We start from the raw sequence: 24,283 nt of genomic DNA, 5'->3' as shown, positions 1-24,283 counted from the left end.
ACTCCCCTGCAGATGGGGAGCCTGGGGCTCAAACCCGAATCCTTATGCCGGTCCTTGCACTTCATGCCATGTGTGCTTAACCCACTGTGCTACCACCTGACTTCCCATGTTCTAAATTTCTGTGTAGCTGTGAGGACACTTCTGATGAAAATTTCTAGGTGAGATGCCTTACTGGTTAAAAAGGGCTTTCGGTGGGGAGAGAGCTACCCTTAGTGGACATATGTGAAGTATACTCTGAAGACCAACTTCTCTTGACCTGGTTCTTTTTTTTTTTTTTTTTTAATGGATAGAGGAAGCCGGAAATTGAGAGGATGGAGGATATAGAGATGGAGAGAGACAGAAAGACACCTGCAGCACTGCTTCACCACTTGTGAAGTTTCCCCATGCAGGTGGGGACCAGGGGGCTTGAACCCAAGTCCTTGAGCTCTGTCACATATGTACTCAACCAGGTGCACCACCACCTGGCTCCCAACCCTGATTCTCAATATGGTATTTTCCCCAATGTTGTCTTTAGCTAATAAGGTAAAAGGATGAGCAATAATATGTCTATGCCACCAAATCCTCAAGGTGAGAAACGAGTCTCAGTTATTTTATCCCCTCCCTCCATTTTCTGACATTCTAAGAAATGAATGTCCTTGGGATTGGGTGGTGAGTCTCCCAGTAGAGTACATACATTGCTGTGCATAAAGATCCAGGTTCAAGCCCCTAATCCTCACCTGCAGGGGGAAGCTTTATGGGTAGTAGAGCAGTACTACAGATGTCTCTTCTGTTTCTTTTTCCCTCTCTTACCCTCTATCACAAAATAAAATAAAAGGCCACTGGGAATGATGGGGGTAGTCATTCAGGCCCCACTGATAACCTTGCTGATGAGACAGAGAGAGAGAGAGAGAGAATATGAAGGCAGCTAAAGGAAATGGAGTGCTGACAGTGTAGCACATTGACGGGATATTTCCATGGAGGAATAACCATGGGGATATGGGGATTCAGAGTAAACAAGCTTCTTGGAGATAATCTGTACCTTACCATATCTGTACCTTATCTGAAGTCTTAAATACTTGATGTATGAAGAAATGGAAGAGAATATGGTATAATCCGGAATGTGGGAACCTGTAGTTTTTCTCAGATAAGGCAAGACAGGGTATAGACCTCTGATTTGGTGGCAGCAAAACAGCTCACTTGCATAGTACACAGGTCTCTCTCTCTCTCTCAACTCAGACATGAGAGTCTCTTTGCATACCCATTATCTCCTCCTCTCTCTTTTATTTTTTATATTTTTCTATTACAGAATTACATGTCGATATGGGTTTGAATCCACACCATTCCCAACACTAGAGTTCTGAATCTTCACTCTCCCCACTGCAATCCACCACAGTTCCCCTAAAGTTTTAGACATGGGCCAACCATCTTCTCTACAACTATCTGTCCACATTTATACATAGTTGCCCCTTATTTTTCTGATTTAATCCTCTCTTTCCCTCTAAGCCACTCATGACATCACAGCTACCTCTATATGTCCCTCTCCTTTTCTTTCTCTCTCTCTGGGTGCTGATGGAGCTGGAGTGCAGAATCCTCTTATCTTCATCCTATCACTTCTCCCCCACTGGGAGTACGGATCAAGGTTGTTTATGGGGAGCAGAAGGTAGGAGTTCTGGCTTCTGTAGCTGCTTCTCCGCTGAGCATAGGCTTTGACAGGTTGATCCATACCCCCAGCCTGTTTCTGTCTTTACCTAGTGGGCCAGAGCTCTGGAGGTGCAAGGGTCCAGGACACATTAGTGAGGTCATTTGCCCAGAGTAGTTGGGGTGAAGTCATGGTAGCATCTGCAGCCTGGTGTCTGGAAGGTGGCATGACCTAAGTTGAGACAAGGTGGTTAATGAACAGGAACCAGAAAGTAGGATCAGAGCAGATAAGATTAGGGATTTTAGGGTAGAAGAAAGCTAGGAGAACCATTTTAGGCACGTTCCTAGGGGCATACACCTATACTAGTTTTTGCTTGAGTTTGGTAGCTAGCCTGAGGTTGGATGAGAATATTTTCTGCGAGAATGGTGTCAGAGTAGAGAAAGGGGCTAGAAAGTTGGATTAGGGAAGGGAGTAGCTCACATTTTTATAAAAAAAATTTTTTTGTGGCTAAAATTAGCTATTTACCTCCATCCATCTGCTCCAGGAGCCATGTGTAAATGCATATTTATATTTAGTGCCAAAGCCTGTGTAACCTCTAAGTCCCTATTAGTATGAGCTTATTAGCTCATGGTCACATCTGAGGAACATTGCAGGCTGCACTCATTTCAGGACAAGTTTTTTTTGTTTTTTTTTAGGACAAGTTTTTTTTTTTTCAAGTGGCAGGGTAGGATACCCCCAGCTTCCCTTCAGAGACTGGGGCTATCCTCCCTACTGTCATTGCTTTATGGCAGAGCCAAGGTCCTGAGAGGGCCCACAAAATGCTGTTCTTTATGGAAGCGACCGGTGGTCTCCCCCCCAAAAAAAAAATAAATGAATTGAAGCTTGGGAGGTAGCATAATGGATGGAGTTGGAACGGTGGGGGGGGGGGAGTAGATAGCATAATGGTTATGAAAAAAGAGACTCTCATGCCTGAGGCTCTGAAGTCCCAAGTTCAGTTCCCTGCACGACCATAAGCCAGAGCTGATTAGTGCCCTAGTTAGATAAAAAAAAGGGGGGGCGGGTGGTGGCGCATCTGGTTGAATGTGCATGTTAACAATGCGCAAGGACCTGGGTTCGAGCCCCCAGTCCCCCACCTGCAGAGGGAAAGCTTTGTGAGTGGAGAAGCAGTGTTGCAGCGCTTTCTTGCTCTCTCTCTCTTTGCTGAGGAGTTATTCTGATGCAGTCTCCACCCCCAGGTTTTACTACGCCTGCGAAATCCTAGCAGTGTCCCCTTCAACCAGTCCTGGCCCCACACGTCACCCCTGGCTGTCACCCAATAAAAAGCCCCCTCACCCCCCTCGCTCTCTCTCTGGGCTCTCAGCTCCCCCTCTCTCAGATCTCGCCCCCTTCTCTCCCCCGTGGTCAGGTAGTGGGGACTGGTCAGGTAGTGGGGACTGCCATTGCCGGATGGCCCCACGTGTTCTGAACCAAAGCCCCCCCCATCCTATAATAAAGATTTGTGTACCCCTTTGCTCTGGACGTCCACTCTCTTCTCCGCGGTGCAGCCCGACACCAGACCGCCACAACAACTCTCTCTCTCTCTACCTGAGCACTGTAGCTTTGATTTATGGTGGTGTGGGAGATGAACCTGGGACTTTGGAGCCTCAGGCTTGAGGGTCTCTCCGCATAGTCACTATGCAACCTACCCATAGCTATCTCTCTGTCTCTCTCTCTCCCTATCTCCCATTTCCCTCTTGACTTCTCTCTCCAATAAATAAAGTTTTTAAAAAAAAGAGATGGGAAGTTGGGCGGTAGTGCAGTGGGTTAAGCGCACGTGGCGCAAAGTACAAGGACCCGTGTAAGGATCAAGATTCGAGTCACCAGCTCCCCACCTGCAGGGGAGTCGCTTCACAGGCGGTGAAGCAGGTCTGCAGGTGTCTATCTTTCTCTCCCCCTCTGTCTTCCCATCCTCTCTCCATTTCTCTCTGTCCTATCCAGCAACAACGACATCAATAACTACAACAATAAAACAACAAGGGCAACAAAAGGGATAAATAAATAAATAAAAATAAAATAAAACATTAAAAAATTTAAAAGTTAAAATAACAATAAAAAGGGGGCTGGGCATAGTGCAGTAGGTTTAGCGCATATGGCACAAAGCGCAAGGACTCAGGTAATGATCCTGGTTGGAGTCCCCAACTTCCCACCTGAAGGGGGAGGTCTTTTCACAAGAGGTGAAGCAGGTCTGCAGGTGTGTCTTTCTCTCCTCCTCTCTGTCTCCCACTCCTCTCTCTATTTCTCTTTGTCCTATCCAACAATAACAGCGATAAAAATAACAACAAGGGCAACAAAAAATGGGAGAAATGTCCTCCAGGAGTATCAGATTCGTAGTGCAGGCACTGAGCACCAGCCATAACCCTGGAGGCAATAGTAAATAAGTAACAATAAAAATGAATCTTTTGTTGTTGTTGTTGTTGGATAGGACAGAGAGAAATGGAGAGAGGAGAGGGAGACAGAGAGGAGGAGAGAAAGATAGATACCTGCAGACCTGCTTCACCACCTGTGAAGTGACTCCCCTGCAGGTGGGGAGCTGGGGGCAGAACCGGGATCCTTACGCTGGTCCTTGTGCTTTGTGCCACCTGTGCTTAACCCGCTGCGCTACCGCCCAACTCCCTAAAAAATGCATCTTAAAAAACACACCACAGAAAAAAAAAATTAAAAAAAAAAAACAAAACACACCACAGAACAGCAATTTCGGTCTGGAGATCACTTAGCAGTATCACTCTGTCCTGAATTCATCCCCTAGAGGCATGCTAAATAAATAAACAGCCAGAAGCAAGCAAGCTGTAACACTCATGAGAACTATCGTGATTGTTTCTGGAAGGGTAGAGATACAGAACTTTGGTGGTGTGTGTGTGTATGGAACTATATATTATAATATTACAACCTTGTAACAAACTATTTCTTTTTTAAATTTTTTTATTATTTTTTATTTATTTACTGGATAGAGAGAGCCAGAAATTAAGAGGGGAGGAGGAGTTAGAAAGGGAGAGAGACAGAGACACCTGCAGCTCTACTTCGCCACTTGTGAAGTTTTTCCCCTACAGGTAGGAGCCGGGGACATGAACCCAGGTCCTTGAACACTGTAACATGTGCATTCAACCAGGTGTGCCACCACCCCACCCCTTAATGAACTATTAATAAAAATTAAAAAGTAAATAAATTATTTTCTTTTTATAAATAAATAGCTAGCTTTATTGGGGCCAAGGAGATAACTCAGGAAGTATAGAATTCCATGGATGATGGAGCAGTGCTTTCGTGGCTCTCTCTTGAAACAGAATAAAAACTGAACTGTAGTTGATTCTATAGCATCAAACATGTGCAAGGCCCTGGTTTCATCCCCCAGCACTGCTGCATTTTAAAAAGACCTGGGCTGGGCGGTGGCGCCCCTGATTGAGTGCATACATTACCATATGCAAGGACCTAGGTTCAAGCCCCTACTCCCCAACTTCAGGGGAGGAGAAGCATCATGAGTGGTGAAGCAGTGCTGCAGGTGTCTTTCTCCCTCTCTCTCCCCCTCTTTCTCTCTTTAAAATTATCTTTATTTATTCCTTGGATAGACACAGCCAGGGGGCCAGGTAGTTGCACACCTGGTTGAGCGGCACACAAGGGCCTCACTTCCAGCCCTGGTCTCCACTTGCAGGGGGAAAGCTTCACAAGTGGTGAAGCAGGGCTGCAGGTGTCTCTCTATCTCTCTCCCTCTCCCTTCTTCTCAATTTCTGGCTGTCTCTGTCCAATAAATAAATAAAGATAATAAAAAATTTTAAAAAAGAAAGTTTACCCTGACATACTTACCTCAAACTATATTTAGCCTTTATATCTCCTTTAACACTGTAACTAGGCTAACTTTCTGACTGCCTGTCTTACATTCAGCAGGATGATTAGTGGGTGGTTTAGAAACACTTTCTTTAGTAATTGACCTGTTTTTCTTTGGCAAAAATGCAAACTGTGAGGGTTCATGCTAGGGAGAATATATATATATATATATATATATATATATATATATATATATATATATTTTTTTTTTTTTTTTTCTTTACCAGAGCCTTGATCAGCTTTGGCTTATGGTGGTACAGGGGACTGAATCTGGGATTTGAGAGCCTCAGACAAGAGAGTCTCTTTGCATAATCATTATGCTATCTACCCCCACCTATGTTTATATTTCACACTTTAATAAGAAGATATAAGTGGCATCCTGAGGCTAATAGCACTAAGGATTCAAACTAGTAGCATTCCCATTGAGAACACACAACCCAGAAGTGAAGCCTTGAAATTTGAAGAGTTTCAGAAGTTACTTTGGGAAGGTTTGATTGAGGTTGGTCAAAGGTCTTGAGGCAATGTATGTGAAAGGGGAACATGGGATAGCTGAATGAATGAGGAACACAGCTATATCCAAGTAGGTGCTGCATGGTTAGGTTGAGTAGGGTAACCACAAAATTGCTACCACTTACCAAGAACTTCTTTTTCTTCTTCTTCTCCTTCTCCTTCTCCTCCTCCTCCTCCTCCTCCTTTTTAATTTCTTTACTGGGGAATTAACGTTTTACATTCAACAGTAAATATAATAGTTTGTACATGCATAACATTTCCCAGTTTTCCATATAACAATACAACCCCCACTAGGTCCTTTGTCATCCTTGGATCTGTATTCATCCCACCCACCCAACCCAGACAGAGTCTTTTACTTTGGTGCAATACACCAATTCCAGTTCAGGTTCTACTTGTGTTTTCTTTTCTGATCTTGTTTTTCAATTTCTGCCTGAGAGTGAGATCATCCCATATTCATCCTTCTGTTTCTGACTTATTTCACTTAACATGAATTTTTCAAGGTCCATCCAAGGTCGGCTGAAAACGGTGAAGTCACCATTTTTTACAGCTGAGTAGTATACCATTGTGTATATATACCACAACTGGCTCAGCCACTCATCTGTTGTTGGATACCTGGGTTGCTTCCAGGTTTTGGCTATTACAAATTTTGCTGACAGGAGTCAGGCGGTAGCGCAGCAGGTTAAGCGCAGGTGGCACAAAATGAAAGGACCGGTGTAAGGATCCTGGTTCAAGCCCCCGGCTCCCCACCTGCAGGGGAGTCTCTTCACAAGAGGTGAAGCAGGTCTGCAGGTGTCTGTCTTTCTCTCCCCTCCTCTCAGTCTTCCCAAAATTTTAACAACACTTCCCCTCCTCTCTCCATTTTTCTCTGTCCTATCCAACAACAACGACATCAATAATAACTACAACAAAAAAAACAGCAAGGGCAACAAAATAAATAAATAAATAAATAAATAAATAAATATGGAGAGAGGAGGGGAAGACAGAGAGGAGGAGAGAAAGACAGACACCTGCAGACCTGCTTCACCGCCTGTGAAGCGACTCCCCTGCAGGTGGGGAGCCAGGGTTCAAACCGGGATCCTTATGCCGGTCCTTGTGCTTTGCGCCACTTGTGCTTAACCCGCTGCGCTAAAGCCCGACTCCCTTGCAGCATTTTTTCATGTGTTTCTCAGCCTTTTGGATCTCTTCTGTGGTGAATATTCTGTCCATGTCCTTCCCCCATTTTGGATGGAGTTATTTGTTGTCTTTTCGTTGAGTTTGGTTATTATATATATGTTGGTTATTAAACTCTTGTCTGATGTATGGCATGTAAAGATTTTCTCCCATTCTGTGAGGGGTCTCTTGGTTTGGGCAGTGGTTTCTTTTGCTTTGAAGAAGCTTTTGTTTTTATTTTTTTTTAATTTTTTTTTATTTAAGAAAGGATTAATTAACAAAACCATAGGGTAGGAGGGGTACAACTCCACACAATTCCCACCGCCCAATCTCCATATCCCACCCCCTCCCCAGTAGCTTTCCCATTCTCTATCCCTCTGGGAGCATGGACCCAGGGTCATTGAGGGTTGCAGAAGGTAGAAGGTCTGGCTTCTGTAATTGCTTCCCCGCTGAACATGGGCGTTGACTGGTCGGTCCATACTCCCAGTTGAAGCTTTTTAATTTGATGTAGTCCCGTAGGTTTATACTTGCCTTAGTCTTTGTAATTGGATTCGTTTCATTGAAGATGTCTTTAAAATGTATGCGGAAAAGAGTTCTGCCAATATTTTCTTCTAAGTATCTGATAGTTTCTGGTCTAACATCCAAGTCCTTGATCCACTTGGAATTTACTTTTGTATTTGTGAAATACAATGGTTCAGTTTCATTCTTCTGCATGTTTCAACCCATTGTTTCCAACACCATTTGTTGAAGAGACTCTGCTTTTCCCGTTTAATAGTCTGGGCCCCTTTGTCAAAGTTTAGATGTCCATAGGTGTGGGGCCTCATTTCTGGGCTCTCAATTCTATTCCACGGGTCAGTGTGTCTATTCATGTTCCAGTACCAAGCAGTTTTGATGACAATGGCCCTATAATACAATTTGAGATCTGGGAGTGTGATGCGTCTGGTTCTGTTCTTTTTTCTCAAGATTGTTTTGGCAATTCTAGGTCTTTTCTGGTTCCAGATAAACATTTGTAATATTTGTCCTATTCTCCTAAAACTGTGCTTGGGATCTAGATGGGGATAGCATTAAATTTGTAGATGGCTCTGGGTAGTATATTCATTTTGATGATGTTAATTCTTCCAACCCATGAACATGGAATATCTTTCCACTTCTTTGTGTCTTTTTCAATTTCCTTGAGTAATGACTCATAATTTTCAGTATACAAGTCTTTCACTTCTTTCGTTAGGTTTACTCCCAGATATTTTATTGTTTTAGTTGCTATAGTAAAAGGAATTGATTTCTGGATTTCAATTTCTTCTAACTTAGTGTTTGCATAGAGGAATGGCACTGACTTTTGAATGTTAATTTTGTAGCCTGACACATTACTGTATTTCTTGATGATTTCCAAAAGCTTCTTGCTGGATTCCTTAGGTTTTTCTGTGTATACTATCATGTCATCTGCAAATAGGGGGAGTTTGACCTCTTCTCTTGCAATCTGTATCCCTTTAATTCCTTGTTCCTGCCTGATTGCTATGGCAAGAACTTCCAACACTATGTTGAATAGCAATGGTGATAGTGGTCAGCCCTGTCTAGTACCTGATCTGAGTGGAAATGCTTCCAGTTTTTCACCATTGAGTATGATATTGGCTGTAGGTTTGCTATGTATAGACTCCACTATCTTCAGGAATTTTCCATCTATTCCCATTTTTTGTACTGTTTTGATCATAAAGGGATGTTGTATTTTGTCAAAGGCTTTCTCTGCATCAATTGATATGACCATGTGGTTTTTGGTCTTCCTTTTGTTGATGTGGTGGATCACATTGATTGATTTACATATATCAAACCAACCTTGCATGCCTGGGATAAACCCCACTTGGTCATGATGAACAATCTTTTTAATATACTGCTGTATTTTGTTGGCTAGAATTTTGTTCAATATTTTAGCATCTGTGTTCATCAGAGATATTGGTCTGTAGTTTTCATTTTTGGTTGTGTCCCTGTCTGCTTTTGGTATCAGGGTGATGTTGGCTTCATAGAAGCTGGCAGGGAGTACTCCAGTGTCTTCAATCTTCTGGAAGACTTTTAAAAGTAGAGGTATTAGTTCTTCTTTGAAGGTTTTGTAGAATTCATTTGTAAAACCATCTGGTCCAGGACTTTCATTTTTGGGGAGATTTTTGATAACTGTTTCAATTTCATTAGCTGTGATGGGCCTGTTCATGTTATCCACTTCCTCTTTACTTAGTTTTGGAAGTTGGTAGGTATCTAGGAAATCGTCTGTTTCTTCCAGGTTCTCTAGCTTGGTGGCATATAGTTGTTCATAGAAGCCTCGCATGATATGTTGAATTTCTGCGGTGTCTGTTGTGATATCTCCTCTTTCTTTTAGTATCCGATTTATTTGGGTCTTCTCCCTTTTTTGTTTTGTGAGTCTGGCTAAAGGTTTGTCGATTTTGTTTACTCTTTTGAAGAACCAACATTTACTTTCATTGATCTTTTGTATGGTTTTCCTATTCTCAATGTTATTTATTTCTGCCCTAACTTTAGTGATTTCTGTCCTTCTGGTTGCTTTAGGGTTCCTTTGTTGTTCTTCTTCTAGGTCTTTAAGATGTGAAATCAGGCTATTTATTTGTGCTTTTTTTGTTTCCTAATGTGTGCTTGTATAGCTATTAACTTCCCTCTCAGTACTGTCTTAGCTGTGTCCCAAATATTTTGATAGCTTGTGTCTTCATTTTCATTGAATTCCTGAAATATTTTGATTTCTTCCTTGATTTCCTCTTTGACCCAGAAGTTGTTAAGAAGTGTATTGTTGAGCTTCTACATTTTGTGACTATTACTAGTCTTTTGTTGATTGTTAAGTGTTAATTTAATTCCACTGTGGTCTGAGAAGATGCTTGGGATGATTTCAATGCTCTTGAATTTGCTGATGCTGTCTTTATGGCCTAACATATGGTCTATCCTTGAGAATGACCCATGTGGATTTGAGTAAAATGTGTGTTCCAGTTTCTTGGGATGAATGACTGAAAATGTCCAGTAGTTCTAGTTTATCTATCTCTTCATTTAGCTCCCTTATGTCTATTGATTTTCTGCCTGGATGATCTGTCAAGTTGAGAGAGTGGGGTGTTCAAGTCCCCTACTGTGACTGTGTTGTTGTTAATATATTGCTGTAGCTGTTTCAGTGGAAGTTTGATGTATTTAGATGGCTTCTCATTGGGTGCATAGATGTTAATCATTGTTAAGTCCTCTTGATTGACTGATCCTCTGAGCATTAAGTAGTGTCCATTCCTATCTTTTTTAATCTTATCTATTTTAAAGTCTATCATGTCAGATATGAGAATAGCTGTTCCTGCCCTTTTTTGTTGGGCCATTGGCTTGTATGATAGTTTTCCATCCTTTCACTTTAAGTCTGTGTTTGTCTTGTTGAGTTAGGTGGGTTTCCTGTAGACAGCATATTGTTGGGTTGTGTTTTCTGATCCATCTTCCTACTCTGTGTCTTTTAATAGGTGAATTCAGGCCATTGACATTTATTTATATCAAAGATTGAAGATATTTTAACGGCATTCTTGTAGAGTTTTAGAGTGTTCTTATATGTGACCTATTTATGGTGGTCTGACTGTTTATAGAAGACCTTTCAGAACTTCTTTCAGGGCAGGCTTGGTGATGGTTAATTCCTTCAACTGTTGCTTGTCTGAGAAGGTTTTGATGCCTCCATCTAGTCTGAATGACAGTCTAGCAGGATATAGTATTCTTGGTTGTAAGCCTTTCTCATTGAGCACTTGATAGATAGCTTGCCATTCTCTTCTGGCCTGTAGTGTTTGTGTGGAGACTAAGTTTTAATATGGAGGGAACCCGAGGACAATATGGAGTAACAGTGGCCCTCACAGCAGCTAATAATTTTTTAAAGATTATATAGGCATCCAGCAGAGGGTATATCTGTTTGAGTGCATGTGTTACAATGCACAAGGACCTGACTTCAAGCTCCTGGTCCCCACTTACAGGGAGGAAGCTGCATGAGCTATGAAACAATGTTTCAGATCAGTTAAAAAATGGCGACTAATCCCTAGCACTGCAAAAACGGTATCATCTGTTTTCCATCTACACCATGCCTCGGCCTCGCGTGAGCTTAATGTGCAGCTTGCGGTACGAGAAACCGGCATGAAGCCCAGCCAGTCTATCTTGGCGTTACTCTCGATCGCACTCTGTCATTTCACAAACATCTCATAAAAACTGCAGCAAAGGTGGGCGTGAGGAATAACATCATTGCAAGACTGGCCAGCTCCTCATGGGGCGCGAGCGCTTCCACTCTATGATCATCATCTCTGGCATTATGCTATTCCACTGCAGAATACTGTCCCCCAGTATGGTTCCGTAGCCCCCATGTCCACTTGGTTGATTCCAAATTATATTCCTCCATGAGGATAATTTCTGGAACCATCCGTTCCACCCCGGTTCCATGGCTGCCAGTTCAACATCGCCCCGCCAGATATTCGTCAGGATGTGGCATCATCTAAGTTCATTTCCCACGTCTACGCTCGACCGGACCTGCCAATATACGCGGATATCTTCACCCACCCTGTCCAACGCTTGACATCTCGTCACCCAATCTGGTCCCCTAAGCCTACACTGAACTTCTCTGTTCCAGTCTCTTGGAAACAGAGTTGGCAGTCAGCTGAGGTAAAGAACAAACACCTCATCACAGACCCCTGCAAGTGTCAACCCAGCTTTGACCTAGCATGTTATGATTGGGCCCTCCTCAATCGCTATCGAACAGGCCGTGGCCGGTGCGCCGCTATGTTCCATCGCTGGGGAGCCAGAGACGACCCGAATTGCCCCTGCGGCTACAGAAAGACTATGACCACATAGTCAACGACTGCCACCTCTCCAGATTCAAAGGAGGTTTCGAAACTTTACATCAGGCTCAACCTGACGCTGTTGACTGGCTACGGAAGAAGGGCAAACGCTAGAAGAAGAAGAAGATCAGTTATAGTCTCTCTTTCTCTCTCCCTCCCCACATTCCCTCTCAATTTCTCTGTGCCCTATCATAAAAAAGGTAAGAGGTTTTATCTGGGAGTTGGGTGGTAGCACAGCAGGTTAAGTGCACATGGTGCAAACTGCAAGGGCGGGCATAAGGATCCTGGTTCAAGCCCCCGGCACCCCACCTGTAGGGGAGTCACTTCACGAGAGGTGAGAGGTGAAGCAGGTCTGCAGGTCTGCAGGTCTCTCCCCACTCTGTCTTCCCCTCCTCTCTCCATTTCTTTCTGTCCTATCCAACAACAACGACATCAATCATAACAATAACTACAATAAGTGCAACAAGAAGGGAAACAAAATGGGAAAAAATGGCCTCCAGGAGCTGTGGATTCATAGTGCAGGCACAGAGCCCCTTTGATAACCCTGGAGGTAAAAAAAAAAGTTTTTATTTATTTTTAACATAAGGTGGAGGGAGAAAACCACCATGGCTATTTTACTGTTGACTGTAAGCCATTAATCCCCCAATAAAGAAAAATTTTAAAATAAACAATAAATAAAAAAGAAAAGAAAAACAGCATGGCATCACTCTGGCACAGGGCATGCCAGGGATTGAACCTGGGACCTTATGCTTCCAAGTCCATTGCCTTGCTCTACTCACTGCACCACTGAGGCCCCTAGGTTTGTCATTTCTTTCTTACTTTTTCTTTTTTAAAAAATATTTATTATCTTATTTATTTTTTATTATCTTCATTTATTTCTTTATTTTTATTATCTTTATTGGATAGAGACAGTCAGAAGTTGAAAGGGTAGGGGAGATAGAGAGAGAAAAAGACACCTGCAGCCCTGCTTAACAACTTGCAAAGCTTTCCCCCTGCAGGTGGGGACCTGGGGCTCAAACCTGGGTCCTTGTGCATGTGTGCTCAACCAGATGCGCCACCACCTGGCCCCTCTTCATTTCTTTTTCAAAGAGAAACAGATATAGAGAAACTAGAGGACTGCTCAGCTCTGGCTTATGGTGATATAGGGAGGACTGATCCAATCCTGGGACTTTGGAACTTCAGGCATGAAATCTTTTTGCATAACGGTTCTGCTATCTCCCCCACCCTAGATCTGAGAATGTGAGGGGTTTTGTTTGTTTTTACCAAAGCACTGCTCAGCTGTTGTTTATGGTGGTACTGGGGATTGAACCTGGGACCTCTCAGTCTCAATCCTGAGAGTCTGTTTTTCCTTAACTGTGAGGTTACAGAAAAGCTCCAAATATTGAGAACAGCCGTTATGCCAAAACCAACTGTTCATTGTTCTGTGTAAATATTTCCACCTGTACCCACCCTGTGATAACTATAAAAAGATGGGATGAGAAATCATCAGGGTCTCAGACTTTTCCCTTGTGTAGAAGGGTGTCAGTGACCCAAGCTTCAGCTTGCTAATAAAGGCTCTTGCTATTGCATGTGACTCTGGTCTTCTTTGCGTGAGATCAGGACTCGAACTTCTGGGCATAACAATAATCATTATGCTATCTTCCCCGCCCCCTACCCTAGACCTTTAATTTCTTTTGAAATTGTTATTATTTTATTTTTAATATTTATTTATCCCCTTTTGTTGCCTTTTTTGTTTTATTGTTGTAGTCATTATTGTTGTTGTTGGACAGGACAAAGAGAAATGGAGACAGGAGGGGAAGAGAGAGAGGGGTAGAGAAAGACACCTGCATACCTGCTTCACAAGTAGACGTGCAGGTGTGGAGCCAGGGCTTGAACCGGGATCCTTACACCGGTCCTTGCGTTTTGCACCACATGCGCTTAACCTGCTGCTCTACCATCCGACTCCTGACCTTTAATTTCTTAATAGTTTATCAAATGGAATCAAGCAATTTTTTTTTTGGTAATTCTGTTCTTTCATTTGGGATGTTTTCATAACTTATTTTATTGAGAGTTAGTTTCACATAAGGGAGATAAACAGGGCAGCCCTCTGGTGCATGCCATGCTGGGGATCAAACTGGGAACCTCAGGCATGAGGTTAAGCTGTCTCCCAGTCCCTGTACAATGTACAATATTTCCAAGGCATGTTTTACTTGTAGCATATCTGGATACTTCATTTCTTGTTATTGCAGAATAATATTTTTGGGTTTGGGTATAGCTCATTTACTCACCTGTTTAGGGAGTCATTTGGCTACTATGAATGATGCTACTATAAACTTTTCTGTATAAGACTTTATGTGGGTGTATTTTCAATTTTCTAGCTTATATGCTTAGGAGGGAACTTGTTGGGTCATATGCTAGGTTAAATTTATTCAGAATCACATTTTGCATCAAAGCTGACCTATTTTATGTTTATAATATGTTTATAATATCTTTATAATATCTGCAGTCCCCTTCCACATTCCACAACCTTCATCTACTTCTCATTGAATCTGTTTTTCCTCAAGCAGAAAACATCCAAGAAGCAATATATGGTACATCAAAAAGCATTTGGGGATGGGCGGTGCGTACTTGGTTAAGTGCACATAGCACTAAGCACAAGGATCAGGTTTGAGCACCCTCTCCCCACCTGCAGGGGGTCTGCTTCACAAGCCATGAAGCAGGTCTGAAGTGTCTAGCTTTCTCTCCCCCTCCTCTGTCCTATCCAATAAAATGGAAAAAATGTTGCCAGGAGTGGTGGATTCATAGTGCTGGCAGTGAGCCCCAGCAATAAGCCTGGAGGGAAAAAATTTTTTTGCTTTTATTTAAAAAAAAGGGGGAATAAATGTGTTTTTACAAGTTTGTTGTCTCAGGGGTACAATCTCCCACCTCAAAATAAGTGCTAGCACACCTTGCCCAAAGTGCCTCTCTTCCTCCACTGTAGGAAAGTGAGTCTCTTCCCCCACTTACAACCTCATCCTCCTGTCCCTTTAGTAAAACAGGCTTGCAGACATGAATCAAGGGTTTCTTGATGTTTTCTCTTGCCTGTTACTTGGATTCCACATGAGTGAGATCATTTGGTATTTGGTCTTTTTCTGGCTTATTTCACTTACCATGAGCCCCTCTAGTTCATTCCATGCTATATCAAAAGAGCTTTCATCTTTTCTTTAAAAAAATAATAATAATTAGGGAGAGAGAACCAGAGCTTCACTCTGGCATGTGAGATGTTGGGGATTGAACTCGGGACCTCATGCTTAAGAGTCTAACTCCTCACCCACTGCAGCATCTACTTATTCCAAGGAGCATGTGTATCACAATTTCCTCATCCACTTATTTGTCACTGGACACTTTGATTGCTTCCAAGTCCTGCCTATTGTAAATAGCACTGCTCAATTCTGTTTTGTTTTACATTTAAAATATTTTATGGGCGGGGGTAGATAGCATAATGATTATGCAAACAGACTTTCAAGCCTGAGGCTCTCTGTCAAGTCCTAGGTTCAATTCCCTGCACAACCATAAGCCAGAGCTGAGCAGTGCTCTGGTAAAAAAAAAAATATATATATATATATATATATATATATATATATATATATATATATATATAATTTATTAATGATAAAGAGGGGGCAAGAGATCCAGAGCACCCCTCTGGCATATGTGATGCCTGGCATCCAACAGGACCTCGTGCTTGAGATTGCGATGTTTTATTCACTATGCAGCCTCCCTGATAACTGTTTCACTTTTTTTTAGATTGGTGTTAGGGGGACCCAGGAAGTGGCTCAATGGATAAAACCTTGTACTCCTGAATGGGACCCTGACTTCAACTCCTGTATCCTCTCCAACCCCTCCCCATTAAAAAAAAAATCTCTAAAAAATTGGTTCTAGGGAATGAACCCTGGGGTCTTCCATTTGTGCCATACCACTGAGCAGCACAGGTCTTTTGTCTCTAATGATGAAAGACAACCAGACACAAGGGTGGGTGTGAGTCTTAAGGCCATTAAGTTATCTGGTCTTCTGGATCAATATTAGGCCTCTATGTCCTATTGGGACCACGGTTTTGTCTTCACTGAAAGGACCTACAAGCAATAATACCCGTTTCTTTTTCTTTCTTTTTAAAAAATATTTTTAAAAAATACTTATTTATTCCCTTTTGTTGCCCTTTTTGTTTTATTGTTGTAGTTATTATTGTTGTTACTGATATCATTGCTGTTGGATAGGACAGAGAGAAATGGAGAGAGGAAGGGGAAGACAGAGAGGAGGAGAGAAAGACAGACGCCTGCAGACCTGCTTCACCACTTGTGAAGTGACTCCCCTGCAGGTGGGTTGTGGGGGGCTCGAACCGGTATCCTTATGTTGGTCCTTGACATGTGCACTTAACCTGCTGCACTATCGCCCAGAGCACTGCTCAGCTCTGGCTTATGGTGGTGTGTGGAATTGAACCTGGGACTTAATGGATCCTCAGGCTTGAGAGTCTGTTTGCATAACCATTACGCTATCTACCCCTGCCCCCAATACCCCAGTTTCTAAACACCATTCCACACTTAGAGGAAGCAGGTCTTCTAGGAGAAATGGCTAGCAGGTGTGGGACAGGGAATATACAGAGTAAGCCTGAAACTTTGTGGTCTCCAAAGCAAGGAAGTGCTCAAAGACTAAAGGGGCCATGCCAAAAGAATACAAAAGCTAGTGATGTAGTTTCCCACTGGACATACTTGGGTTGGTCTGAGCATCAGAAAGGGTAATGATGGTGCTAAGTTACAACAAACAAAAATGTAAGAAAGGAGAAAAAGCAAAGGAAAACTCTTCTTAAAGGAATTAAAGATTTAGAAAAAAAAATATCTGGGGTGGGGGTAAGATAGCATAATAGTTATGCAAAGAGACTCTCATCCCTGAGGCTCCAAAGTCCTAGGTTCAATCCCACCACCACAAGCCAGAACTGAGCAGTGCTCTGGTTGAAAACAAAGCCTCCCAATATAACTGATTCAGGCAAGGTCTGAAACCATGGAAACCCCAAAAGATAGCATGGTCTAGCATGAATTTAAGGGGAAAAGGTGACCTGAAATTGATAGATTGGATTAGATTCAAGAACAATGCTGAAACCAAATTTGGAAAGCAAAAGGATAACACTCAGCTGACTCAAACACCCCCAGTCCCCTTTGTAATTGTTCCTTTGTAATTGGCTTTATCTTACCCTTCAAAATAGTAAAAAAAAAAAAAAAAAAAAAAAAAAAAAAAGCTATGACTTGTTATAAGGTTTGTTTTAGAAGGAACATCACAGTACGCCCATCATGACCTAGAAAGTCATAATCCATGAGGTAGGAATACCTGATGGCTCTGGGCTCCCATCCTGGTGATCTACCTGGATATACATTTCCTGATGTGGAGGGAAAGAAACCCATGGCACCAAAGGGACAGGGCTACCCAACATGGTGACTTGACACTGAACTGGGCAAAAGATAGCTTTCTTATCTTGTTTTATTTTAGTTTATTACTTTATTTTATTTATGAGAGAGTCAGAGAGAAAAACGGAGAAGAGGGAGAAAGAGAGACACCTGAATCCTACTCTACTACTCATGAGACAGTCCCCCTGCAGGTAGGGTCTGGGGCCTTGAACACAGGTTCTTGCTTTTGGTAACTTGTGTGCTTAATTGGATGCACCACTGACCAGCCCTTATTTTTATTTTAATGAGAGAGAGCAAGACAGAGACAGACAGAAACAGAAAGACCAGAGCACACAATCTCAAAGTAAGACAGCTGTAGATTACTAATTACACAAGGAAATCTGCTGGGGGTTCAGGGGCAGCTCAACTGGAAGTGTACATTCTGTCATGTTTGAGGAAATTCAAGCTCTCTGTACCACATGGGAGCATCATGCATGGCTTCACAAATAAGGGAATAGTGCTGTGGTGTCCTTCTCTTTCTCTCACTCTGTTGGAAATTAAATTAACTAACTAACTAAATAAAATAAAATAAAGTGGGGGGATTGAGCCAGGATAATTGAACTCTCAAATATGAGGTCCTAAGTGTGATGCACAGCATCACATGAGCCATAGTGAGGCTATAGTTCTCTCTCTTGTTTATTTTTAAAAAATTATCTTTATCTATTTGTTGGATAGAGACAGCCAGAAATTGAGAGGAAGAGGGAGACAGAGAGGTGGAGAGACAGGAGACACCTGAAGCACTGCTTCACCACTTTCCCCCTGCAGGTGGGGACACAGGGCTCAAACCCAAATCCTTGTGCATTTTAACATGTACATCACCAGCCCCAGTTCTTTCTCTCTCTCTTCCTTCCTTACTCATACATAAATAAGTATATATATTAAAACAAAGAGGGAAAAATCCACCAGGAGCAATGGAATTGCACAGGCCCCAGTGGGTAAAAACAAATGCCAGTGTTGGGACAGCATTATGATATCTAGTGTCCAGCACTTTATCTATTTTTTTTAAATTTTTTTTTGGTATTATCTTTATTTATTAGATACAAACAGCCAGAAATCAAGCGGGAAGGAGGAGATAGACAGAGAGACACCTGCAGCCCTGCTTCACCACTCTCAAAGCTTTCCCATGCAGGTGGGGGCCAGGGACTCGAACCCGTGTCCTTTCGCATTGGAACATGCCGCTCAACCAGGTGCGCCACCACCTGGCCCCAGCACTTTATCTATTTTTTTTATAAGTGAAATTATTTCCAAGACAGTTTCCAGAAGGGTGCAATTTATTATTTCCCCATGATAGATGTCTGAACAACACTCCCATCACCAACTAATGTCCTCTACCATTGGCATCTGGCCCCTGGCCCCTCCGAACTCCCTCCTGCCATGTGTAAAATATTTACCTTAAATCACTCAAAAATATAATCAAGAGTTTTGCAGACACATGTTTTGAAGAAATGAAAAATTTGCACTCATGTGTCGACAACTGGATTATAAACCATTAACCTAATAAGGTAATTTTGAAAAAAAGAAAGAAAATATGGTTGGGTAAATACAGGCTATGGATTGTGTGTGTGTGTGTGTGTGTGTGTGTGTGTGTAGCACAGGCCTTGACCATGTGTGATTTTACTGCTCCAGGCTGCTTTTTTAGATAGAGACATAGATAGTACCACAACTCTTTCATTGGCTCTAGTCTTAGAATATTTTCAAGACAATTTGCTTAGATTCTTCCAAAACCTTAGTGTCATGCAAAACAAAGAAAAAGGAGAGGTGGATTCTAAATTAAGAGACAAAAGGGGATTAATTAAATGCGCGGTTTAAATCATGAACAGATTCTGGAGTGAAATGTAAAACCCCACATTTAGGATTAAGTGAGGATTTAAACATGGATTGTATGTTAACTGATAATGAATCAGTGTTAATTATTAAAGATGAGGTAAATATTGTGATTATGGAGAAAAGTATTTTTAAGGTGAAGAATCACAGTATCTGTAATCCATTTTCTTTTTTTTTTCTGGTTTATTTATTTATTTATTTATTTTTTATTTAAGAAAGGATTAATTAACAAAACCATAGGGTAGGAGGGGTACAACTCCACACAATTCCCACCACCCAATCTCCATATCCCACCCCCTCCCCAGTAGCTTTCCCATTCTCTATCCCTCTGGGAGCATGGACCCAGGGTCATTGAGGGTTGCAGAAGGTAGAAGGTCTGGCTTCTGTAATTGCTTCCCCGCTGAACATGGGCGTTGACTGGTCGGTCCATACTCCCAAGTAATCCATTTTCTTTTGTCTACCGCCAGGGTTATCACTGGGGCGCTGTGCCCGCGAGGGCCCACTATTCGCAGCAGGCATCTCTCTCTCTCTCTAGGATTTTATTTATTAATTACTGAGAAAAAATAGGAAGAGAGATAGCCAGACATCACTCTGAAACGCGCTGCTGGGGATTAAATTCAGGACCTCATGCTTGAGAGAGCCAATGCTTTATCAACCGCGCCACCACCCCAACCACTTTGTCTCCCTCAGGTCCTTGCGTTGAGTACTACGTGCGTATTACGCGCGCTTAACCCGGTAAGTCACTGCCCCCCCCACACTTTCTCTCTCTCTCTCTCTCTCTCTCTCTCTGATAAGAACTGTGAGGCAAAGAGGAAGAGACAGAGAGACAGTAGTAGCACTTAACCGCTTGTGAAGCTTCTCCTTCATCCCTGACTTGAACCTGGGTCCTCGCGCAAGGTAACGCGTGCGCTTCCATTGAATCACAAATAGTTCATTTGCTTTCATTATTTCCTGAAATATATAAAATGGTGATGGTAGTGTCCCTTTCTACGTGAAAATGTTAATTCAAATCAGCTATCTTACATATATGTCTTTCTCTACCATCAGAAAAAAAATTGAAAGCAGGAAAAAAGAAACATCTCGCATTTTCTGTTACAGAAACCGCCGGTTTCTCTCTAGGACAAGAGAAGCGAAGAAACTAATCTTTACATCCGGGGACTTTGCCTCAGGGCCCTGATCTCACCACGGGACCACATAGCGACTCCTAATAGGATCAGGTTCTTAATCTGACGTATTAAGAACGCGCATGCGCAAATAAATAAAAAGGGGTGGGACAGAACATCTTTTTAGACCAATCGATTTCCCGATATTCCGCCCCTTGTTCGAGCCTGGTCAAATCAAAATTCGCTAGTAAAGTAGTGATACAATTCTCTTCTCTAGTAGGGCAACCGAGGTTTCCGGCTACTTTTTTTTTTTTCCCCCATTCCGCTTCCGGTATGGGCGGGTAGGCTTAGAAGAGCTCTGTAAGTCACTTTAGGGTGGCTAATGTTTTTATTTCCGGTCGATGGGACCAGACTGGGACCTTCAGTTCCCGCAGCTGCTGCGGGCTACACGGACGCCATCATGTCAGATACGGACAGCGATGAAGATTCTTCTGGAGGCGGCCCATTCTCTTTAACCGGTTTCCTTTTCGGCAACATAAATGGAGCCGGGCAACTGGAGGGAGAGAGCGTCTTGGATGATGTGAGGGGGTAGGGGCTGCGGGTGGTGCGAGTGAGGACCAGAGGAGAAGGGGCTTAGGGAGCGAGAAGGGCGGGCGATGTGCCCCCCTTTCCCCCTGAGGTAGCCCCGGGACAGGAGGTGATTCTACTGTCGTGGAGAGCCTGGCGGTTCAGCCCTGGGCGCGGGGTTGAGGAGAAGAAGAAGTGGCGGGAAGCCCTGGTAGATCAGGGCGCTTCTGTGGGTGGCTTTTTCTTTTCTTTCTTTGAAAAGATTTATCAATGAGAAAGGGAGAAGGAGATCCAGAGCATCACTGTGGCACAGGAGATACTGGCGGTCTGAACTCATACTTCCAAGTCCGAAGTGTTAGCCACAATGCAACCTCCTGCCACCTCCGGGTCTGAGGGGCTCCGGGGAAGGTAGCTTGCTTGACTTGGTGCAGTGGCTTCCAGACCATTGCTCTGGAACTTAAACTTAGCGGAGATTCTTGAAACTGTGCACTTTTATCACATCATTCCGCTGAGGTGACTCTAGCTCCAGACCGGGACAGAGCCTACCTACATTCCTGTGACTATTCTTGTGGTTCAGACCCCCTCAGTTTTCAAAGCATGGCGTGTCCGAGAACCCTTTCCACACCCAGTGCCGTTTTAGGTAGTTCCTGCAGTTGTTCACTCACACTGCCTAGATTGTTTCCTGTACCCAGCTAAAGTACCTGCTTTCAGTTAGGAAAAAGAGATGATACATTTTCCCCAAGGAGATAGATAGTATTAACAAATAGTCCTCTTCCAGAACAGACACACCACACAGCAGAAAAGTTTCTTCCTCTAATCCAAGTGGACTCCTTAGCCTCAGTCCTTATTCAGAGAACTACCATTTCTGTTCCTTCAGTCTTGATGTTTTCAATCATGTTTTACTTGGGTTACTTTATAGTGTTGTAAAGACATTGAACATGATACATAAATATATACATATTTACATTGTAGAGGCCTCACTGCTCTGGCTGAATTTTTTCAGAGAGAGCAAGATACCACAGCATCATCTTGTGTTGTGGGAGCCAGGCTGTTTTGTGTACTGTTTTGCCATGTGTGAGATCCAGGTTGGAGCCCAGTTGATTGAAGCTTAGATGCTGTGGTGGTCTCTCTCTGCCTCTATTGGAAAGAAATGTGGAGTTTATGCATGGATTTATAGTTTTATTGTAGACCAGGGGAATATGCCTTGGGGTGTGGGAAGCTTGATTGTTTTTTTCAACTCTTGTCCCTTTTTTTCCCCAGGAGTGTAAGAAGCACTTGGCAGGCTTGGGGGCTTTGGGCCTGGGAAGCTTGATTACTGAACTCACGGCAAATGAAGAGCTGAGTGGGGCAGATGGTGCCCTGGTAAATGATGAAGGTGAAGTCTGGGTGCTGGGTGATAAGAGCAGCCACAGTGTGTGGTGGTGGGTTGAAGGGGAGAAGAGTGGTGTGTATGGGGGGCTAACTGTGTATGTCTTTTCAATGGAAAAAAATAAGAGATTGAGAATTGCTTTTTTTGATGAGATCTACCCTTCTAATTTTATTTATAGGATGGATCAGGAGTACAGAAGATGCAGTGGACTATTCAGACATCAATGAAGTAGCAGAGGATGAAAGTCGAAGATACCAGCAGGCAATGGGGAACTTGCAGCCCCTTTGCAATGCAGGTAATTCACTGTTGTCAATGATAAGAGGTTTTTTTTTTTTTTTTGATAAGAGACAGAGAAATTGAGAGGGAAGAGGGAGATTAAGGGGTCAGGAAATAGACACCTGCAGCACTGCTTCTGCTTGTGAATTTTTCCCCTACAGGTGGGGATTGGGGCTTGAACCAGGGTCCTTGTACATGGTAACATGTGCCCAAGCACCACTACCTACCTCCAGTGTAGAGCATTCTAGTTCATTTTCTGCTTGTCTTTCTTTGCTTCACTTTCTTACTAGATCATAGCTTATCTCTCACTTTTGGTGGTGCCAGGGATCCAACCTGGGACCTCTCACAAAAAAAAATGTTCTCTTTTTTTTTAAAGAATTTATTTATTTATTCATGAGCAAGATAGGAGAAGAGAAAGAACCAGACATCACTCTGGTACATGTGCTGCCAGGGATCAAACTCGGGGCTTTATGGTTGAGAATTCAATGCTTTATCCACAGTGCCACCTCGTGGACCACATTTTTTTTTTTTTAATTTTTATTAATAAAAAGGAAACATTGACTAAACGATAGGATAATAGGGGTACAACTTCACACAATTCCCACCACTGGAACTCTGTATCCCATCTGCTCCCCTGATAGCTTTCCTATTCTTTAACCCTCTGGCAGTATGGACCCAAGGTCCTTGTGGGTTGCAGAAGGTGGAAGGTCTGGCTTCTGTAATTGCTTCCCTGTTGACAGGTGAATCCATACTCCCAGCACGTGTCTCTCTTTCCCTAGTGGGGAAGGGCTCTGGGGAAGCAGAGCTCCAGGACACATTGGTGGGGTTGTTTGTCCAGGGAAGTCTGGTCGGCATCTTGCTAGCATCTGGAACCTGGTGGCTGAAAAGAGAGTTAACATACAAAGCCAAATTGTTGACCAATCATGGACCTAAAGGCTGGGATAGTGCAGGTGAAGAGTTGTGGGGGTAGTCTCTGTTTTGTAGATGAGCAGCTCTTAGGCATATTTTAGTTATATTCCAAAAGGCCTGTGGCTATACTATTGTTTTTGTTTGTTTGTTTGTTTTGCCTGAGCCTGAAATCTGATATGCAAGTGGATCCTAATTATTGTCTGGGAAGGTTATGACATGGCTGGCAGAAGGATAAGAAAAGTGGATCAAGGAAGAGAGTAGCTCCCAAGTATGGGAAGGGTATATATATATTGTTGACTGTAAACCCTGTCGATTTGATGTGATTTGGGGCTCATATTCAGCTTAGGAGCGTATGTGACCTCTGTATCCCTATAGATCTGAGCTCACATTCTGTGGTCATAAGTAGGAACTTTCCAAGCTGCCCCAATATCAGGACCCATCTTCCTCAGGTGTAGCATAGAGTATATTGTCCAGTCTCCCATTGTTGATCCAAGTTGAGGGCACACAAAAAATGTTCTATGCTCTACGGCTGTGCTGTCTCCTGGGCCCTTTAGTGCATTTTCTTTTTTTTTTTTAATATTTATTTTATTTATTTATTCCCTTTTGTTGCCCTTGTTTTTATTGTTGTAGTTATTATTGTTGTTGTTGGATAGGACAGAGAGAAATGGAGAGAGGAGGGGAAGACAGAGAGGAGGAGAGAAAGATAGACACCTGCAGACCTGCTTCACCGCCTGCGAAGCGACTCCCCTGCAGGTGGGGAGCCGGGGTTCGAACTGGGATCCTTATGCCGGTCCTTGTGCTTTGCGCCTCCTGCGCTTAACCCGCTG

General features: G+C 42.9%; 1 protein-coding gene across 5 annotated transcripts in view; it reads left to right on the top strand.

The window, feature by feature from the left end:
- Positions 1-20,635: 20,635 nt before the first annotated feature.
- The window catches only part of TAF1 (TATA-box binding protein associated factor 1), a 104,932-nt gene continuing 101,284 nt past the window's right edge, over positions 20,636-24,283 (top strand). For 3 of the 5 annotated variants that reach the window (XM_060183254.1, XM_060183253.1, XM_060183258.1), the window contains exons 1-3: positions 20,636-20,915; positions 22,163-22,277; positions 22,450-22,566. In XM_060183254.1, the coding sequence (XP_060039237.1) occupies positions 20,718-20,915; positions 22,163-22,277; positions 22,450-22,566 (430 nt within the window). In that variant the 5' untranslated portion in view covers positions 20,636-20,717. The remainder of the gene's footprint in view (positions 20,916-22,162; positions 22,278-22,449; positions 22,567-24,283) is intronic. The other 2 variants (XM_060183256.1, XM_060183255.1) reach the window with 1 other exon arrangement.

The sequence above is a fragment of the Erinaceus europaeus genome, chromosome X, assembly GCF_950295315.1.
Source record: "Erinaceus europaeus chromosome X, mEriEur2.1, whole genome shotgun sequence".
NCBI lineage: Eukaryota > Metazoa > Chordata > Mammalia > Eulipotyphla > Erinaceidae > Erinaceus > Erinaceus europaeus.
The sequence above is the reverse complement of the archived record's forward strand: the minus strand, read 5'-3'. Positions and strand labels throughout refer to the sequence as shown.